The sequence below is a fragment of the Jaculus jaculus genome, chromosome 8 (genome assembly GCF_020740685.1).
Source record: "Jaculus jaculus isolate mJacJac1 chromosome 8, mJacJac1.mat.Y.cur, whole genome shotgun sequence".
Classification (NCBI taxonomy): domain Eukaryota; kingdom Metazoa; phylum Chordata; class Mammalia; order Rodentia; family Dipodidae; genus Jaculus; species Jaculus jaculus.
In genome coordinates, this window is record NC_059109.1 from 112115055 (window position 1) to 112135907 (window position 20853).

At 46.2% G+C, this 20853-nt stretch overlaps 2 protein-coding genes across 2 annotated transcripts in view; both read left to right on the plus strand.

The window, feature by feature from the left end:
• On the plus strand, window positions 1-17426 carry Bpifa3 (BPI fold containing family A member 3). Its single transcript, XM_045157377.1, has 7 exons — window positions 1-130; window positions 4021-4174; window positions 13154-13261; window positions 14431-14580; window positions 15533-15617; window positions 16137-16200; window positions 17334-17426. The coding sequence occupies exons 1-7, from the start codon at window positions 1-3 to the stop codon at window positions 17342-17344; spliced, it is 702 nt and encodes a 233-aa protein (XP_045013312.1). The 3' UTR covers window positions 17345-17426.
• Bpifa1 (BPI fold containing family A member 1) overlaps window positions 15519-20853 on the plus strand; it is a 17692-nt gene continuing 12357 nt past the window's right edge. Inside the window, exon 1 of the mRNA XM_004668090.2 lies at window positions 15519-15617. The gene's annotated coding sequence lies outside the window, so the exon portion shown is untranslated. The remainder of the gene's footprint in view (window positions 15618-20853) is intronic.

Below are 20853 nucleotides of genomic sequence, written 5' to 3' on the forward strand. Positions count from 1 at the left end.
ATGCACCTGCTCCGGAGGCTCCTCCTCCTCCTCCTCCTGGCATCGCTGGCCTTCCCCTCGGCCCTGCATCAGCAGCCTCGGCCTGGCCCGGCCATGGGCTGCATAGACAGCAAGTCCACCCTGGCAAGAAGTGAGTTCAGCCCTGCGTTCGGCCCGCTGACCACAGGGGATGGGAAAGGCACAGACTGCACCCGCATCACTGACCTCTGGGTAACCTTGGGTTGGGCTCTCTCTTCCTTTCCTTTTGCTTTCTTGGGCCTCAAGTGTAAAAAAAAAAAAAAAAAAGAGTTAAATTTACACCCATTGTTATGTACATCATCACTTATAGGAATCACTACCAGATCCCTCATTGTTTTATGTTATTTTTTTTTCTCCACGTGCTCATTCTCACTCCTGTACTGCCTTGGCAGGCACTTTCCACTTTAAAATACATATTTAAAGCTAGGAGTGGTGGCGCATGCCTTTAATCCCAGCACTGGTAAGGTAGAAGTAGAAGGATTGCTGTGAGTTCAAGGCCAACCTGAATTCCAGATCAGCCTGAGCTAGAGTGAGACCCTACCTGGAAAAACCAAATATATATACATATATATAATTTTTTTAACTCTGCCTGTACCTAGAATTTTACAAGACTGGCATGCTGCTCACTGCGGTTTGCATTTTCCACACTGCTGACATCTTCACGGCTTTGGCCAGTGTAGAGCTCCATAAGGTCATTACCTCCTTTAATCAGGCATTGCCCTGGGGATAGTCACTTAGGTTGTAACTTCCCACAAAGGCCACGGAGATGAGCTATCCTTGGATGAGTCCCTGTTGGAATGTATGGGAGAATTCCTCTAGGCTGTGTCCAAAGCAGATGTAGAGCTCAGCTTACCTAAAGCTGCTGGGATCCTCAAGATGGCTGGGCCAGGATATACTCGCTCCAGTAATAAGTAAATATATCTCCCTCCCACGTTCCCCACCACCAGAGGGTATTCACCTGTATCATCAACAAGATGCCACAAACCTGAGGTTTGGAGGGTGGGCGGTGGTTAAACAATAGACATTTATTTTCTCACAGTTCTAGAGGCTGGAAGTCCACATCCAAGATGCAGACGGGACTGTCACCTCGTGAGGTCTCCCTCTCTGGCTGGCTGCAGATGGCCACCTTCCCCATGTGTCCTTGCATGGTCTCTCGGAGAAAGAGATCTCTAGTGCCCCTTTGACTTCTTATGGGGTTATGGCTGGCCCTGTGGCTGCATCCAACCTTATTTATACTCTTGAAGGCCCCATCTCAAATGTAGTCACAGGAGGAAAGGGGAACACAATTCCACAATTTAGGGCATCACACATCTTCACTACTAGTGTGTGGCCAGTCCGTGATCACCAATATGTCAGTGTGTCTTTAGCTGATGAGTAGGTAATTCAAGCATCTCATCATAACATCATAATCTTGTTAGTTCTTTTGACTTCTTTGAATTCCTTTTTTTGGGAGGAGGGGTTTCGAGGTAGGGTCTCACTCTAGCCCAGGCTGACCTGGAATTCACTCTGGAGTCTCTGGGTGGCCTCTAACTCAAGGCAATCCTCCTACCTCTGCCTCCGGAGTGCTGGGATTAAAGGCGTGTGTGTGTGTGTGTGTGTGTGTGTGTGTGATGCCACACACTAATAGCTCAAATAGACACAGTTTCATCAGGACCCAGAATCAGAGTTCCTGAATAAAATCAGCATTTAGATGGGAAAAACTAGATGGATGGATGGATGGGTATGGAGAGGAGAAAAATGGAAGGCTAAGCAGCTAGGTAGGTGAGAGGAAGGAAGGAAAGAAGGATGAAAGGAAGGAAGGGAGGGAGGGAGGGGGGGAGGGAGGGAGGGAGGGAGGGAGGGAGGGAGGGAGGAAGGGAGGGAGGGAGGGAGGAAGGAAGGAAATTTGACTGGCTACCACTTGTATTTGGTGCTAACAAACTCCCAATGGCTAATGGTGCTGCTAGTGTCATTAACTCTGACTGCTAAGCAGCCTGGTCATACCTATAATATTGCTCTATCCTGAACATATCTCTCCCACTAGACAGAAAGCTGGTTTTGTCTGTGGCAGTTTGAATGTGGAATGTTCCTGCCATAGCCTTATGTGTTTGTGATTCAGCTTTACACGTGGTCCCCAGCTGGTGGAGGTGGAGCCTTGCTGGAGGAGGCGTGTCATTTGGGCTGACCTTGAGTTATATCAGCTCAATCTCACCAGGCGTTTTAGTGAGCTCACTTTTGCTGCCTCCTCCCTGCTGATACTACAAGATGTGATGCTCCGCGTTCTCAAGCCATGCCTTCCCTGCCATAGGAAACGTCCCCTTTGACACAATAAGCCAGAACCAACCCTTTCCTTCTACAGGCTGCTTCTGATCGGGTGTTTTGTCTCAGCAATATGACAGCAACTGTGTCCTTAGGGCTCAGCACCTACACCCAGCAGATACTCAGTATTTGTTGGATGGATGGTCTCAATATTCCTTACAGAAACCCGGCTCATATTACCACAAATCTTACTCAGATTAGGAATTCAGTACTTGGGGGAAATAACAAAGCCAGACTTTAAACCTGAATTTGTGACTCCAGGTACATTTTCTTTGTCGCGCATGAAAGAAACAAGAATGGATGGACTTATCCATCTATCCACCCACCCCATCCATCTGTCCATCCACCCATGTATACATCTGTCCATCCATCTATCTATACACTCGTCCATCCATCTACCCATTCACCCACCCATCTGCCCATCCAATCTTTCCCACCTAAGTACAGATTTGGTTTTTGTGTTTGTTTTGTTTTTTGGTTTTTTGAGGTAGGGTCTTGCTCTAGCCTATACTGACCTGGAATTCACTGTGTAGTCTCAGGGTGGCCTCGAACACACAGCAATCCTCCTACCTCTGTCTCCCAGTTCTAGGATCAAAGGCAAATGCCACCACATCCAGCCTGAATACAGACTTGATTCACATAATCATTCCAATTCTGAATCCAGATGAGGCTGTCTGATTATTGGTCTGAGCTATCAGTGTGTGGCTCACCCTTGGAGACTTTCTTGGGTTCACAATTGGCCCATGACCCAAATTAGCACTGTCAGGCTAAGCAGAAGATCTTGAAAGGAGGTCTAGGACTGGCCCCAGAGGGAGAGAGGGTGGGGAGCAGCAACTGTTTCTACTCGACATTACCCAGGGTTCCCACTGTGGCACCTGGTATGGAGTGGGGAAGGGAGAGGCTGTGAAGAAAATGCGCGCCCTGTTGGAGCTCCAGGCTTTGTCAGAGTTGAGACTCCCATCCCAGGCAGGAGGGTCTGTGGCCCAGAGGACCAGAACTCAGCAAGCTAGCAGCTTTGAAAATCTTCCTTTGGAGATTAGCTCTTTTCATATATATATATATATATATATATATATATATATATATATATATATATATATATAATTTATATATTTGAGAGAGAGGGAAAGAGGGAGGGAGAGAGAGAGAAAGAGAGAGAATGGGCATGGGCACACCAGGGCCTCCAGCCACTTCAAACAAACTCCAGATGCATGTGTCACCTTGTGCATCTGGCTTATTGGGGAGTCAAACCTGAGTCCTTAGGCTTCACAGACAAGTGCCTTAACCGATTAGCTCTTTTCTGTCAAGGTAAGTGGAAAGAAGGAAGGGAGGGAAGAAGAAAAGAAAGGAGAGAAGGAGGGAGTAAATTCCTTCCTTGCCTCGCTCTGTCTTGCTGACCTCCATCCTGCATTCCTTCTGTCCTGCAGACTCAGAGACACGGCGAGGGGCGCGAGGGGTGGACTTCTGCCCAGAGCATCTGGGGGCAGCTGCTGCCCGCCAGGATTTGTTTTTGTTTCTCGTGTCAATCCTGCAGAGCGGGATTTCACAGGTGAAGGGTGTGGATCTCTATGGGGGACAGAGCAACATGAAACGTGGCTTAGCAGAAAGAGGGTGCACCAGTCCATACCCCGGGCCTCTTACCCCTCACATACCCCTACCTTATCACAACAACGTGCAAAGCCCTGTCTCTCATTGGTTTTCCAGTTATTGCCCAGGGCCTCCTGAAGTACAATGCTGAAGGCCAAATCCAGAACATCGGCCTCTTGGACCAGCTGAATGTCTCAGGACAGGTGGCCCAGGGGATGGTGGGCTGGCTGATGGGTGGCAGCACGAACGTCCAACAGCAGCAAGGCATCAGGTAAGCCCCACCTGGCTCTGGGCACACTCGGGAGTCTGGGTCAGCGAGCAGAGCTAGGAGGATAGTACACACAGCTCGTGAGGTGGGAAGGAAGACAAGACAGAAGGCCCAGCGATGCGGATGGGTGGAGCCAATGCCAGGGGGATATTTGTGGGGAATTGGTAGAGCAGAGAAACTAGTAGTAACAGCTCAGAAGTCTCATTTAAATCCCAGCTTTGTGCTGGAAAAATGGCTTAGTGGTTGAGGCATTTGCTGGCAACGCCAACGGACCTAGGTTCGATTCCCCAGTACCCATGTAAAGCCAGATGCACAAGGCAACGCATGAGTCTGGTATTTGTTTGCAGCAGCTAGAGGCCCTGGCATGGCCATTCTCTCTCTATTGGTCTCTCTCTCTCTCTCTCATAAATAAATAAATATGGTAAATCCCAGCTTTGCTGCCAACTTGAGGGGGGGGGGTCATTCTACCGTTCTAGACTTGTCTGTACAACAGGAACCCAGCCTGTATAAACATCTGGGGTGTCAAAAGAAGCCAGGGCTGCAAACAGGTACTTGGGTCCCCACTCATGTGGGACTCAACTTGGTGGCTTGTAACTCTACGCAGTGCCCTGTAGCAAACTGGCACCAGCCTCAATTCCTCACCAGGGAAATGGCATAGCGATTGTCCCTGCCTCCAGGAGATGCTGCAAGCTCTCAATGTGCATGTCACTTATCTGGTCACACAGGAAACACATACCATCAGTAGCTGGGATTCACGTGGCAGAATTGGGCCTGTCCTGCCCTCATCCTCTGCTACCCTGCTCAGACAGACATGGTACATCTCCATTTCCAAGGCCATCATGCTGCTCCCTGGCAGAATCATTGCTCTACCTGCTCTGTCCCTGAGCAACTTCTCTTGGACTTGAACCTCCCATTCTCTCCATCTGAAAGCTCAACAATGGTACCATCAGGGTTGTTCTATAATGTCTACACCTCCCTTCATTCAATGCTTTCACAAATGTCACAGCTACTCATTAAGCACCTACTGTGTGCCAGGACTTCAGCTGAACTGCATCAAGAATTCAGTTATGAAGCCAGGCGTGGTGGCGCATGCCTTTAATCCCAACACTTGGGAGGCAGAGTTAGGAAGATTGCTGTGAGTTCAAGGCCACCCTGAGACTAAATAGTAAATTCCAGATCAGCCTGAGCTAGAGTGAGACACTACCTCAAAAAAGAAAAGAAAAGAAAGGAATAAGAAAAGAAAGGAAAAAGAGAAAAAGAAAAAAATTATGCTATGAAAGTTTGAGAGACAGCTTAGTGGTTGAGGCCCTAGCATGCCAGTTCTCTACCTCTGTCTCTCTGTATCTCTCTCAAATTAAAAAAAGAGACTTCCGGTTAAGATGGTGGCGTAGGTACCATGCCAAAGCAGCCTGGGGGAGACCAAAAACCTCAGTAAAATACACACTTTTACTAAAAAGTGACATGTATAGGAAATTGAAACAGCAGTGGAGAAGTAGGAGAGATCCAGAGCATCCAGAGCCCGCACAGGCCGGCAAAAGCGGCCCTGGCAGCTCTGCCAACCACAGCGCGGTGGCGCACCAGAAAGCCGCCAGGCTCAGCTAGAGCCGCAGGAAAAGCCAGGTGCAGGAGCTTCCACTCACACCTGGGCTCTCCACAACTCAGGAAACGTGAAGGGAGAGCAGCAGTGAGCGATGGAGGAGCAGATCACAAGGTAGAAGGATACGTGGAACAGCGAGAGAACCAGAGCAGCTGCGACTCCATCCCCTCCCCCACCGCCTGTGCCAAGCTCCAGTGAACAGAGCAGCGGTCCCTGGACCCAGCCACACAAACTTGAGCCGACCGCAGGACCTAAGCAGGAGCAGAGTCTGGCATCAACATCAGCAGCTCTGGCACCGGCAACAGTGGCCCCAGCAGCGGCAGATCCAGTAGCAACAGCAGCAGCAGATCCAGCAGCAGTGGCTCCAGCAGCAGCAGCTACAAAGGCAGCAGCAGCGGATCCAGCAGCAGGGGTGCTGATCTGCCGGGCCACAGTTGCCAGGCTTGGTTTGCCCCACAGGAAAAGCCAGTGCCCAGCTCCAGAAATCAGAACAGCAGCCCAATGACCCAGCCAGCAACTTGACTGAAACCAAAAATCATCCAAAAAGGTAACTGGGATTGCACCAGGGAAGGGTCTCACTTGGTCACAAGCTGACTGGGATCCCTCAACAGACCAGAAATCTTAACCTCTTTGTTGATAGAGGATCTCGTTGTTAAAATAACTACTCTTGCATAAATACTTGGTGCTGTTTTTGATTGAATGTGTACAGTGTTTAGTTAAATTTTAGAATCTACCTGTATTTTATACCACTCAGCCTATTTGAATACTCCCATAGCAGGGAAACTCAACCCCTAGGAACACCTTTGTAGATACTCTGAGAGTCCTAAGAGCCACACCTAATACCTTAAGCTCCTACCCTGAAGATATATAACATCAAATCAATTGATACAGCTAAGAATGCCCAGCTAGCTAGAAAATCCAAGCATTAACTTAATCCAAGATGCAAAAATATATACATTATAACATAAGGAACACTAAAAAGCAAGACAATATAAATCCACCTAAAAGTATTAATGCATCAGAAATGACCTCCAGTAAGAACAAGTTAGAGGAAATGCCTGAGAAAGAGTTCAAAAGAATGATGGTAAATATGTTCAAAGAAGTCAAAGAACAAATCGAAGAAATCAAAGAGGAAATCAAAGAAGATGCAGGACACCAATTTAATGAAATAAAGAAGGCAATACAAGACACAAATAAGTAAATACAAATAATAAAGAAAAACCAGGCAGAATTACTAGCAACAAAGAACACAGTTAATGAAATAAAAAACTCTGTAGAAAATCTCACCAGTAGAATGGATGAAGGAGAGGACAAAATATCTAAGCTAGAAGACCAGGTGGCAGATCTAATACAGTCCAACAAAGAGAAAGACAAACTTACAGAAAAGTATGAGTGGGAATTTCAAGATATTTGGGACACTATGAAAAGATCCAATATAAGAATTCAGGGCATAGTAGAAGGAGAAGAATTCCTCTCCAAAGGCATAGTTGGCATCTCCAACAAAATCATAGAAGAAAACTTCCCCCAAATTGGGAAAGAGGTACCAATGCAGATACAGGAAGCCTTTAGAGCCCCAGCCAGACAAAACCTGTAAAGAACCTCTCCTTGTCATATTATAATCAAACTACCAAACACACAAACCAAAGAAAAAATATTGAAAGCAGTTAGAGAGAAAAATCAAGTTACCTACAAAAGCAAGCCCATCAGGATTACAGCAGAATATTCAACACAAACTTTAAAAGCCAGAAGGGCTTGGAGTGATGTATTCCAAGTTCTGAAAGATAACAACTGTCAACCAAGGTTACTTTATCCTACAAAGCTATCTATTCAAATAGACAGAGAAATAAGGACATTCCATGACAAAAGCAAGTTAAAGGAGTATTTGAAGACAAAACCAGCTCAACAGAAAATACTTGATAGAATCCTCCATGCTGAAGAAAAGGAAAAACACACATATAAGGAACCTGGAGAAAACAAGCAATACTCAAATACTAGTTAACACAAGAGAGCAAAGGTAGAACCAGAACCACACACACAAAAAAAAAAATTGGCAAACATAAATACACACCTTTCAATAATATCTCTTAATATCAACGGCCTCAATGCCCTAACAAAAAGACATAGGTTTGCAGACTGGGTTAAAAAGCAGGATCCAGCCGGGCGTGGTGGCGCACGCCTTTAATCCCAGCACTCGGGAGGCAGAGGTAGGAGGATCGCCATGAGTTCAAGGCCACCCTGAGACTACAGAGTTAATTCCAGGTCAGCCTGGACCAGAGTGAGACCCTACCTCGAAAAACCAAAAAAAAAGCAGGATCCTACAATTTGTTGTCTCCAAGAAACTCACCTTGCTACAAAAGATAGACATTATCTTAGGGTGAAAGGTTGGAAAATGGTGTTTCAAGCAAATGGGCCTAGAAAACAAGCAAGGATTGCTATCCTAATAGCTGACAAGATAGACTTCAGTCCAACGTTAGTCAAGAAAGATAAGCAAGGTCACTCTATATTGATTAAGGGCACACTCCAACAGGAGGACATTACAATCTTAAACATATATGCACCTAACATGGGGGCTCCCAAATTCATCAAACAAACACTATTAGAGCTAATAGGTCACAGATAACACCAAACACAGTGGTGGTGGGTGACTTTAACACCACACTCTCATCAATTGACAGGTCATCCTGGGGAAAAAATAAACAGAGAGGCATCTGGTCTAAATGAGGTCATAGAAGGAATGGACCTAACAGATATATACAGGACATTTCATCCAAATGCTACAGAATATACATTCTTTTCAGCAGCACAGGGAACATTCTCTAAAATAGCCCATATATTAGGACACAAAGCAAATCTTAACAAATTCAGGGGAAAAAAATCATTCCTTGCATTCTATCTGACCACAATGGAATTAAACTACAAATCAGTGGCAAGAAAGGCTATAGAGCATACATAAAATCATGGAAACTAAACAATACACTACTAAATGAGGAATGGATCAATGAAGAAATCAAGAAGGAAATCAAAATTTATAAAGTCAAATGATAATGAGAACACAACATACCAAAATCTCTGGGACACAATGAAGGCAGTTCTAAGAGGTAAATGTATAGCCTTAAGTGCCTATATTAAGAAATTAGAAAGGTCGCAAGTAAACGACCTAATGCTTCACCTTAAAGCCTTGGAAAAAGAAGAACAAGGCAAACCAAAAATCAGTACATGGGAAGAAATAATAAAGATTAGGGCAGAAATTAATGAAATAGAAAAAAAAAATCCAAAGAATTAATAAAACAAAGAGTTGGTTCCTTGAAAGGATAAACAAGATTGATAAACCCTTAGCAAATCTGACCAAAAGAAAGAGAGAAGAGACACAAATTAATAAAATCAGAGATGAACAAGGTAACATCACAACAGATTCCAGAGAAATTCAAAAAATCATAGGGACATACTATAAAAGCATATACTCCACAAAGTATGAAAATCTGAAAGAAATGGATGATTTCCTTGATTTATATGACCTACCTAAATTAAATCAAGATGAGATTAATCACTTAAATAGACCTATAACAAGCATGGAGATCCAAACAGTTATCAATAATCTCCCAACTAAAAAAAAATCCATGCCCAGATGGATTCACTGCTGAATTTTACCAGACCTTCAAGGAAAAGCTAACACCATTGCTTCTTAAGCTTTTCCAGGAAATAGAAAAGAAAGGAATTCTACCAAACTCCTTCTATGAAGCCAGCATCACCCTGATACCAAAACCAGGCAAAGGTAGAACAAAATAAGAAAATTACAGACCAATCTCCCTCATGAACATAGATGCAAAAATTCTCAACAAAATATTGGCAAACAGAATATAAGAATATATCAAAAAGATCATTCACCCTGACCAAGTAGGCTTAATCCCAGAGATTCAGGGATGGTTCAATATACACAAATCTATAAATGTAATACATTATATAAATGGGTTGAAGGACAAAAATCACATGATCATCTCATTAGATGCAGAGAAAGCATTTGACAAAATCCAACATCCCTTCATGATAAAAGTCCTACAGAGACTGGGAATAGAAGGAACATATCTCAATATAATAAAAGCTATTTATGACAAGCCTACAGCCAACATATTACTAAATGGGGAAAAACTGGAAGTTTTTCCACTAAAATCATGAACAAGACAAGGGTGTCCACTGTCCCCACTTTTATTTAATATAGTTTTGGAAGTCTTAGCCATAGCAATAAGGCAAGAGACACACATAAAAGGGATATAAATTGGAAAGGAAGAGATCAAGTTATCATTATTTGCAGATGACATGATTCTATACATAAAGGACCCTAAAGACTCTACTAGCCATGTAGCAGGATACAAAATAAATACACAGAAATCAGTAGCCTTCATATATGCTAACAACAAACACACAGAGGATGAAATCAGATAATCACTCCCATTCACAATCGCATCAAAAAAATAAAAATAAAATAAAGTACCTTGGAATAAACCTAACCAAGGAAGTAAAGAATCTCTACAATGAGAACTTTAAAACACTCAAGCGAGAAATTGCAGAAGACACTAGAAAGTGGAGAAACATCCCTTGTTCCTGAATTGGAAGAATCAATATTGTGAAAATGGCAATCTTACCAAAAGCAATCTACACATTTAATGCAATCCCTTTCAAAATTCCAAAGGCATTCTTCATGGAAATAGAAAAAACAATCCAAAAATTCATTTGGAATCACAAAAAACCTCAAATATCTAAAATAATACTGAGCAATAAAAATGAGGCTGGTGGTATCACCATACCTGATTTTAACCTATACTACAGAGCCATAGTAACAAAAACAGCATGGTACTGGCACAAAAACAGACATGTAGATCAGTGGAACAGAATAGAGGACCCAGATGTAAGCCCAAGTAGCTATAGCCACCTGATATTCGATAAAAATGCCAAAAATACTCATTGGAGAAGAGACAGCCTCTTCAGCAAATGGTGTTGGGAAAACTGGATATATATCTGCAGAAGGGTGAAAATAGATTCTTCTCTCTCGCCATACACAAGAATTAAGTCCAAATGGATTAAAGACCTTAACATCAGACCTGAAACTCTGAAACTGCTAGAGGAAAAAGTAGGGGAAACCCTTCAACATATTGGTCTTGGCAAAGACTTTCTGAATACAACCCCAATTGCTCAAGCAATAAAACCATAGATTAATCACTGGGACCTCATGAAATTACAAAGATTTTTGTACTGCAAAGGACACAGTGAAAAAAGCAAAGAGGCAACCTACAGAATGGGAAAAAATCTTCGCCAGCTATATATCTGATAGAGGATTAATATCTAGGATATACAAAGAACTCAAAAAGTTAAATAATAAGGAATCAAACAAACCAATCAAAAAATTGGCTATGGAGCTAAATAGAGCATTCTCAAAGGAAGAAATACGAATGGCATATAAACATCTAAAAAATGTCCTATGTCACTAGTCATCAGGAAATGCAGATTAAAACGACACTGAGATTCCATTTCACTCCTGTGAGATTGGCCACCATCATGAAAACAAATGATCATAAATGTTGGCGGGGATGTGGAGAAAGAGGAACCCTTCTACACTGCTGGTGGGAATGCAATCTGGTCCAGCCATGGTGGAAATCAGTGTGGAGGTTCCTAAAACAGCTAAAGATTGATCTACCATATGACCCAGCTATAGCACTCCTAGGCATATATCCTAAGAACTCATCTCATTTCCTTAGAAGTACGTGCTCTACCATGTTTATTGCTGCTCAATTTATAATAGCTGGGAAATGGAACCAGCCTAGATGTCCCTCAACTGATGAGTGGATAATGAAGATGTGGCACATTTATACAATGGAGTTCGACTCAGTGGTAAAGATAAATGAAGTTATGAAATTTCCAGGAAAATGGATGGATCTGGAAAGGATTATACTAATTGAGGTAACCCAGGCCCAGAAAGCCAAGCGCCACATGTTCTCCCTCATATGTGGATCCTAGCTACAGATGATTGGGCTTCTGCGTGAGAAGGAAAATACTTAGTAGCAGAGGCCAGTAAGTTAAAAAGGAGATATAAAGGGAAGAGAAAGGAAGGGAGGAGGGTACTTGATAGGTTGGTATTGTATATATATAAGTACAATGATTGAGATGGGAGGTAATATGATGGAGAATGGAATTTCAAAGGGGAAAGTGCAGGGGTGGGTATTACCATGTGATATTTTTTATAATCATGGAAACTGTTAATAAAAATTGTGAAAAGAAAAAAAAAAGAATTCAGCTATGAGCTGGTCATGGTGGCGCACGCCTTTAATCCCAGCACTCAGGAGATAGAGGTAGGAGGACCGCTGTGAGTTCAAAGCCGGCCTGGGACTACAGAGGGAGCACGAGGTCAGCCTGGACTATAGTGAGACCCTACCTCAAAAAAAAATTTTTTTTTAAAGTGGAGCTATGAACAAGACATGTGTCCATTGCACTTGGGGCAGTAAAAATCCCAGGTAGTAACATGAGTCACAGACAGTAGTAATTTCAAGGAGAGAGACGTGTTCGGAAGACAAGTTTAGATGAGAATGTGGGAGCTGGTTAAGACTTTTCTAAAGAGGAAGCCCTTGATGAAGAGGAGGCGGCGAGTGATGTGGAGGTTGTGGGGAACGCAGGCCCGGGGGCTCGTAGGTGCAAAAGCCTTGACGCAGGAAAGACCTAGGTGTGTTTGGGGAAGAGAAATTGCCCCCGTGGCCAGCTGAACAAACAGCGGGCAGTAAGAGATGGGGCTACCACAGGTGGGTGGGGACGGATCCTGCAGGTCTTGGGGCCCATGGTGTGGAGCTTGGATTTTATTCTGTGAGTGAGAAACCAGGGGAGAAGTAGGAGTGTAGAAGCCCCTCAGATTGCCTCATAGAGAACAGACCGTTCTGAGGCCAAGATCCCAGCAGGAGCCCAGGAGAAAGGCACGAGAGCATTTCCAGTGACCTTGACCAAGTGTGAACAGCAGGAACGGCCAAGCTCAAGGCCATATATGCAAGCAGACCAGCGTGATTTGCAGAAGTGTAGAATGTGGGGGTACAGGGTGAGGAGATGCCAAAGAGCTCCCCCTAGCAGATGGCAGGTCCATGTACTGAGATGGGGAACCTTGATCGCAGAGGAGGACTGGGGTCCTGTCAACAGCTGGCTTTGTCTTGCACAAATCACATTTGTGGGGAACCATTTGGGGTCTTTGGGACAGCTGGCAGTCCAGGGCACTTGCACCTCCTCTAGTTTTGAGGGTGTCTGCAACAGGTCCTGATTCTCAACCTCGCCTGCAGCCCCCCCTTTGCAGACAGGCAGGCCAGTCTCAGGCCCGCTGGCTGCCGTCACTCACCCAGTGTTCTTTCCCCGCATAGCATCAAAATCACCAACGTCCAGCTGGATTGTGGTGGGATCCAGATGTCCTTCCCCAAGGAGTGGTTCTCGGCAAACACCTCACTTGAATTTGACATTGAATCGAGAGTGTGAGTCTTACCCAAGCAGTACCCACGAGGCACTGTTCTTCCCAGGGACCTGGGAGCTGGGAGGGAAATGGCAGACTGGGAAATCCAGACCCTCACCTGAGTTCAAATTCTAGCTCCTGAACTCACTGTGCTCTTGAACAAGTCACTTCTTCTCTGTGAACCTTGGTTTTTTTTTTTTCCATTGAAACAAATATGACAGGCATTGGAGAAAAGCCATTTGTTCAGTCAAATCTATGTGGGCTCAGCATCCAGCCCCATGGATGGAGAGACGGGGCCTCTTCCTGTGAGCTCAGTCCCCTCCTGCTCACATGTCCTTAACTTGCTCCTGTGAAGAATCTTCAGCTAATGGGAGAGATCTTAAACTCCTGATGAGCTCTTAACACTTGAATTTCCAAAGGTGCCTCAAGTGATCCTCTTTTTATTATTATTATTTTTTAAAGAGAGAGAGAGTTGGCATGCTAGGGCCCCAGATGCTTGCGCCACCTAGTGGTCACGTGCCACCTTGCGCTTGTCTCACCTTTGCGCACCTGGATTATGCGGGACCTGGAGAGTCAAACATGGGTCCTTAGGCTTCACAGGCAAGGGCCTTAACCACTAAGCCATCTCTCCAGCTCTGAAATGGTCTTCTTAAGTGATTTTCAAAAGCCACTCCAGGGTTTGGGGCATAGCTCAACATGCCAAGGCATTGTTGTTACACCACCAAAAGCAAGAGAACAAAAAAAGGGGCTGGAGAGATGGCTTAGTGGTTAAGCACTTGCCTGTGAAGCCTAAGGACCCCGGTTCGAGGCTCAGTTCCCCAGGTCCCACGTTAGCCAGATGCACAAGGGGGCGCACGCGTCTGGAGTTCGTTTGCAGTGGCTGGAAGCCCTGGCGCGCCCATTCTCTCTCTCTCCCTCTATCTGTCTTTCTCTCTGTGTCTGTCACTCTCAAATAAATAAAATAAAAAATGAACAAAAAAAAATTAAAAAAAAAAGAGAGAACAAAAAAAGAAAGGCAGAAATCACTCTGGCTAGATAGAAGCTGTTTTCTCGGTAATCACTGACTTAGGGTTGAGCTCGGCCTGTGTGGTGGGGAGGACGGTGGGTCCCAGCTTTGCCCACAGGGGAGCTGTCTTTCCTGAGGCCGCCTCCACATGCCTCCGCTTGTTTGCTCCTCTTCTCTCGCCGCAGGCCCTTAAATGAGAACATCGTCAAGATGCATGCGTGCATGGGCCTCACCACGGAGTTCTGGCTGGAGAAAGATAAGTTTGGCCGGAGGGAGCTGGTAATGGGCGGATGCCGGATAGCGCTCGGCAGCGTGGGCATGTTGGATCCCACTGAGTAAGGACCCCTTCCCTCCCACGGCGCCCCACCTCACAGGCTGCTGCAGCCTTACGTCTTTCTCACCCCTTTGCCAGGACCCACGCCTGAAGTCAGGGCCCCCCTCCCTCCCAGAAGCCCACATTCCCTCGCTCCGATCTCAGCTCTTCACTCCACTTTCCATCCCACTGCAGAAATCACTTTCCAATGCGTGATGCTGCCTTCCCTCCCCCAGCCCTGTGCCAGAGAGCTGCAGCTTTGAACAATGACAGTGATGTCATTCGTCCCCCTCTGTCCTGTCCCCGGCCGGGTTCTGCAGCTCTTTACTCGCCAGTCTCTGGAAGGGCTTTCCCCTGCATAACAGCCACTCATTCTCCCAACCCAAGCGCCTGTGCCTGCTGACCTGATTTGGACAGTCCCCTCTGTCTACCATGAGGCGCCTCATGAAGATAACATCCATACACTTCCCAGGAATTTCCCAAGCCCCAGGCAGGACACCATGTCTACTAATGCTAGGAACGCAATGGTGACAACTGAGAAGGTGAAGATCTAGGGACGGGCTGACTGACTCTCTTGGCCTCGACACAAGGCTAGGGTCGTGCAGATTTATGTCTGTAATTGCAGAATGCTGACCCATGAATGCCTGCTCTTTTAAGCCCCAGATGGTTAGCAAAGCTCTAGACTATGGCAGACTCTCTCAGGAGACAGTGTAGAGGAAGACTACAATCTCTGCTGATCTCCTGACAGATCTAACTGTGGTGATCTCCTGATATGATCCTGACAGAAGCAGTTGTGCGATTTTCATCAAATCGTGTCACCTCTCAGAGACCCCTCTGCCTGTTGCTCACAAGGATACCCTGCCCACAGGGCCAGGGAAGAGTCTGTGTAAAAAACAGGATTGGCACATGCTGCCTGGCATTACTGCTGCCCAGGCTGGTTTTGTTCTGTCCAATACACCTGCCTCTCTTCCTAGAGTGATTCCATCCAAGACGAAACATTTTCTCCACAACCTCAAAGAAAACTTGGGGAAACTTACCCCGAATCTGGTGGCGAATCAGGTAAGTTACAGAAAAATGTGCGGTCCCTGGACATCTTTGGATCTGAGGGCTGAGGCATATATGTGGGCAGTTTAGCAGAAGACTTCAATCCCTGGGCTGTAGAACCTGAAAAACAAATCTCAATGAGCATCCATTTATTTCTACAGGCAAGGGATAGCTTTCCTCAGGCTCCATTTCCCCACCTGTAGCATGAAAGCTGTCACAGTCCCCATCTCATAGACTAATGGGAATTCACTCTGTAGTCTCAGGGCGGCCTCTAACTCACAGCGATCCTTCTACCTCTGTCTCCCGAGTGCTGGGATTAAAGGTGTGCACCACCACACCCAGCTTGACTTATGGGAATTCAGTATATGAACCATGGGCATGCTATGCATGGTACCTGGTGTGGAATTGGTCCTCAGAGTGGACCCCCTCTTGTCCGGGTCCTACGGAAAATGTAATGGTGTCAGCACTCCCAGCCTAGCATACCTCAGCTCCTTCCCAGCCCTGGCTGACTTTCTCTCTGTGCCGGGGGCCCAGGTGTGTCCCCTGATCGGCGAGACCCTCAAGCAGTTGGATGTGAAGCTGTTGAAAGGCCTCCTAGGTGAGTGTCAGGCCCATCCCAGAAGGCTTCCTTAGGTTTGGCAAGTGCCAAAGAAGGGACCCCAGCCTTGGGGCGCCTAGTGATGCCAGCTTATGTGCTGTGAGGGTATATGACAGGCAACCCTATAGTGATGGCTATTATCGTCCCCCAAGAGAAGTAAGAGGATGGAGGGAACTCTTGCTAATGAGGCCGTACCTTATCAAGATACCAAAGCAGTGATTCTAGCTTCCTCCACAAAATTCTGTCCGTTTGAACATTTTTATTATTTTTTTTATTTTTTTGTTCATTTTTATTTATTTATTTGAGAGTGACAGAGACAGAAAAAGGCAAAGAGAGAGAGAGAGAGAGAATGGGCACACCAGAGTTTCCAGCTACTACAAACGAACTCCAGATGCGTGCGCCCCCTTGTGCATCTGGCTAACATGGGTCCTGGAGAATCGAGCCTTGAACCGGGGTCCTTAGGCTTCACAGGCAAGCGGTTAACAGCTAAGCCTTCTCTCCCGCCCAACATTTTTTATTATTATTTTAGAGAAAGAGAGAGAAATGGTGGACCAGGGCCTCAGCCATTGCAATTGAACTCAAGATGCACCACCTAGTGGGCACGTGCGACCTTGCACTTGCCTCACCTTTATGCATCTGGCTAATGTGGGATCTGGAGAGTAGAACATGGGTCCTTAGGCCTTGTAGGCAAGCTTCTTCACCACTTAGCCATCTCTCCAGCCCTTGAATCAAATTTTAGACATCAATTCATCTCCAAAGAAACAGTCTTAAAGAAATATCTTGATGGAGCTGGGGAGGTGCTCAGAGGCAAAGACCTTGCCATTCAAGTATGAGGACTTGAGATTGGGTCCCCGGAACCCATGTAAAATGCCAGGCGTGGTGTCACTGCCTGTAATCCCAGAGCTGGGTACTTAGGTGTTGCAGGCAAGCACCTTAACCGCTAAGCTATCTCTCCAGCCCAATTCTGCCAGCTTAATAAGGAACACTGGTCCCACCCAAACCCAAGACCCCATTCAAGGTCAGGTGAACAGCATCAGCCCCTGCCCTGGTAGAGTCCACAGTCTTGAGAGTGCAGGACAGGAAGTGAGCTGAGGGATGTCATTTGGAATGAGTGAAGTAAGTCCACCTGCCAGCAGGTCTTTGAGAATGGATGGAAGAGAGCTGCTTTTGGTGTGGACCTGGGGGCTGGAGAAGCCACCTGCGAACCGAGACTGCCTCCTCTCCTTCCAGAACAGGTGACTGCTTACGAACCTGACCAAGTCTGAATCCAGGACAGCCCCAGGGTCCTCCGGCTGCTTGGTCAGAAGGAGGAACCCACCAGTTTGGACCTTAAGTCTCCCTCAATGTGGAAGGAACTGCTTCTGCTCACTGGAAACTTGACCCTAGGCCCCAGGACATCCTGTCTTCTCCATAATAAACTCTCACTCTAAAGGGAACACTGGTTGCCCCTGCTTGAACCCTGAGAACAAATATCTGTAGGTTTGCTCATCACCCAGAAGTACCAGAGAAAGCTCCCCCCAACCCCCGCATACCCATGACTTTGCTCATCACTGCTGGGAGAGCCCTGAAATTTTTCATACTCAAGTTCAGTCACCCATATTTATCTAGCACCTGCCATGTGCCAGGCCCATTGCCTGATGCCTGGGAGGTATAAAGAAATCACAACAAAGTGGGAGTGAAAAGCAGACCTGACCCCAGAACAGATTCAGCTCCATGAAGGTGCAGCCTGACAAGTGACCAGTGTGGCCCCCAGGGCCAGCGCCTCTCTGTGGCCCAGCAGGTAATCTCAGCAAAGGATGGGATGAAATGAATGGATGAGCCCTGGTCTTGAAGACTCACTGGCTATGTTGGACCAAAGCATGTTACTGTCTGGTCTTTGTCAGCTGCTTTGTGGGAATAAAAATAACCCAGTGTACTTTGCCCCGGGAGTCCTGGGCCACTGCTGGTAGGAGATCACACACTACATCCAAAAATAACAGCTGAGCTGGGGCCTGCTCAGTCACATGGGGAGGGTGCACCGTGAGCTGTGCAGTCAGCAAAAATACACCAAAGGGGGGCTGGAGAGATGGCTTAGTGGTTAAGCACTTGCCTGTGAAGCCTAAGGACCCCAGTTCGAGGCTCGGTTCCCCAGGTCCCACATTAGCCAGATGCACAAGGGGGCGCACGCGTCTGGAGTTCGTTTGCAGAGGCCGGAAGCCCTGGCGCACCCATTCTCTCTCTCTCTCCCTCTATCTGTCTTTCTCTCTCTGTCTGTTGCTCTCAAATAAATAAATAAATAATTTAAAAAAAATACACCAAAGGGCTGGGGGATGGATCAGCAGGTAAAGTGCCTGCCATTCAAGCACGAGGACCTGGGTTTGGACCCCTAGCACCCATGTAAAATCTGGGTGTGAAGCTAGGCATGGGGGCGCATGCCTTTAATCCCAGCACTCGGGAGGCAGAGGTAGGAGGAATGCCGTGAGTTCGAGGCTACCCTGAGACTACATAGTGAATTCCAGGTCAGCCTGGGCTAGAGTGAGACCCTACCTCAAAAAAAAAAAAAAAAAACAGCAAAATGAACGCATGCTGTTCGAGGTCAAGGTAGTTACAATAGGGACCAGGAGGCGCTTCAAGGAACCAACTGGTCCAAGTCTATCTCTTGACCTAGGTGCTGGCTATGGGGAGGGGTGTTTGGGAAACTCATCCAGCTTTTCATGAGTGCGCATGTTTCTGAGATGTACTGTATTTGAATAACTTGTGTGTGGTGTGTATATACGTATGTATATGGACACACGTGTGTGTGTGTGCGTGCTTCTGGAGGCTGAAGGACAACCACACGTGTCCTCCTCAGGAACACTGTCCACCTCTTTTTTTTGAGACAGAGTCTCTCACTGGCCCACCAGGGATCCTCCTCTCTCCACCTCCTCAACACTGGGATACTCTGGATACTCATCTGCATGCTTGCAAAGCAAGCACTTTACCCACTGAGCCACGACCCCAGCCCCCGATATAACACTTGTTAAAAAAGAAAATATTGCCGGGCGTGGTGGCACACACCTTTAATCCCAGCACTCAGGAGGCAAAGGTAGGAGGATCGCCGTGAGTTCGAGGCCACCCTGAGACTACATAGTGAATTCCAGGTCAGCCTGGGCTACAGTGAGACCCTACCTCAAAAAACAATAAACAAAAAAAGAAAAAAGAAAATATTTAGCATACAGCATTTGTGTTAGGAACACATGAAAAATCATTTGCAGACTGGAGAGATGGCTTAGCAGTTAAGGCACTCACATGTAAAGCCTGATGGACTGAATTCAATTCCCCAGTACCTACGTAAAGCCAGATACACTAAGTGGCACATACATCTGGAGTTCACTTGAAGTGGCAGCCTCAAGGCCCTGGCATGCCCACATCTACTCTCTCTGTGTCTTCCTCTTTGTCCCTATCTCTCTCTCAAATAAATAAATTATATATATACATATTATATGCATATCTTAAATCGTTTGCAATATGTTTACCATGTGCTAGGTGGGTAGGAAAATGTTTATTTAATGCCATTTAATTCGTTGATTCATTGCTGAACTCTGAGAGTCTTTCTTGGCCACTGGCTAGTCGGTGATTAAGTATCGATCCCCGCCCTTCTTGCCCAAGGGTTGAGGAATCAGGACATCACACATATTCATAACAGTAGCACACACATATCGGGCACTTGGCCAGCACTGAGCTCAGTGCTTAGAACTTAGACTCAGCATCTCATTAATGCCTCACAGCAACTCCATGTGATAAAAACTGTTGTCTGCTTCTAACACTGAGAGCTCTGAGGCCCCCAAAGAGACAACTTCTTGCCTAGAGTAACACAGTGGGACAGTGACTAAGTCTACCACACCCAGACAGCCAGAGTCCAGCATTCATGCTCTTTAACTACTGTGAATGCCCACGCTGGCCTTCCCTTCCAACACACCCCTCTGTACCCAGTGATGAAATCCAGGCTCAGCGGTTGACAAGTTCAAACAAGGAAATGTCAACAACTCAGGGATGAGGAGAAGGCCACAGAGCTTCTCGCCTCCATCTTTCAATTCATCCTCCCTAATCCGAAATGCTTCACCGGGGATTTGCAACCCTAAATGTTCGTGTTTCCCACCCTTCCACTTGACATCCTTGAGCTCCCGGTGTTCTTCCTGCTCCTGAGTCACAGAACAAACACCGAAGGGCCAGGCAGTGACCCCTTGCGAAGGCGCTTTTGTCTGCCCTCTTCTTGATGCCTCCTGGGCTGGCTTGAGGGCTTCATCGAGATACCTCCTTGGGATTCTCAAATTTTGTTTTCATGTTAAGACTCACCACACTTTCACCTGAAAGGGCTTGTTGAGCTCTTGGCCCTCTCTCATGATAGTGGACTCCACAGCCGGGAGTAGTTGAAACGAAATCAAGTCACAAATATTTAGCTTTGTCCTGGAGGTTTGTACCTTTGCAGCCCTTTGGTTGCAAGGCCAGGTATGCAGCTGGCAGTGCGTTGGTTTCCCCAGATTTTAACTCCCCCACAGCTCTGGGAGGCGGGTGTGGTTAGTTACCCATTATAATTGAGGAAACAGCTCATGAGGGAAAGAGTTAGAAATGTTCTAGTTTGCAGCACAATCTTGTTCCTACAGATAGTAATGTACTGTGTTTAAAAGTACACTG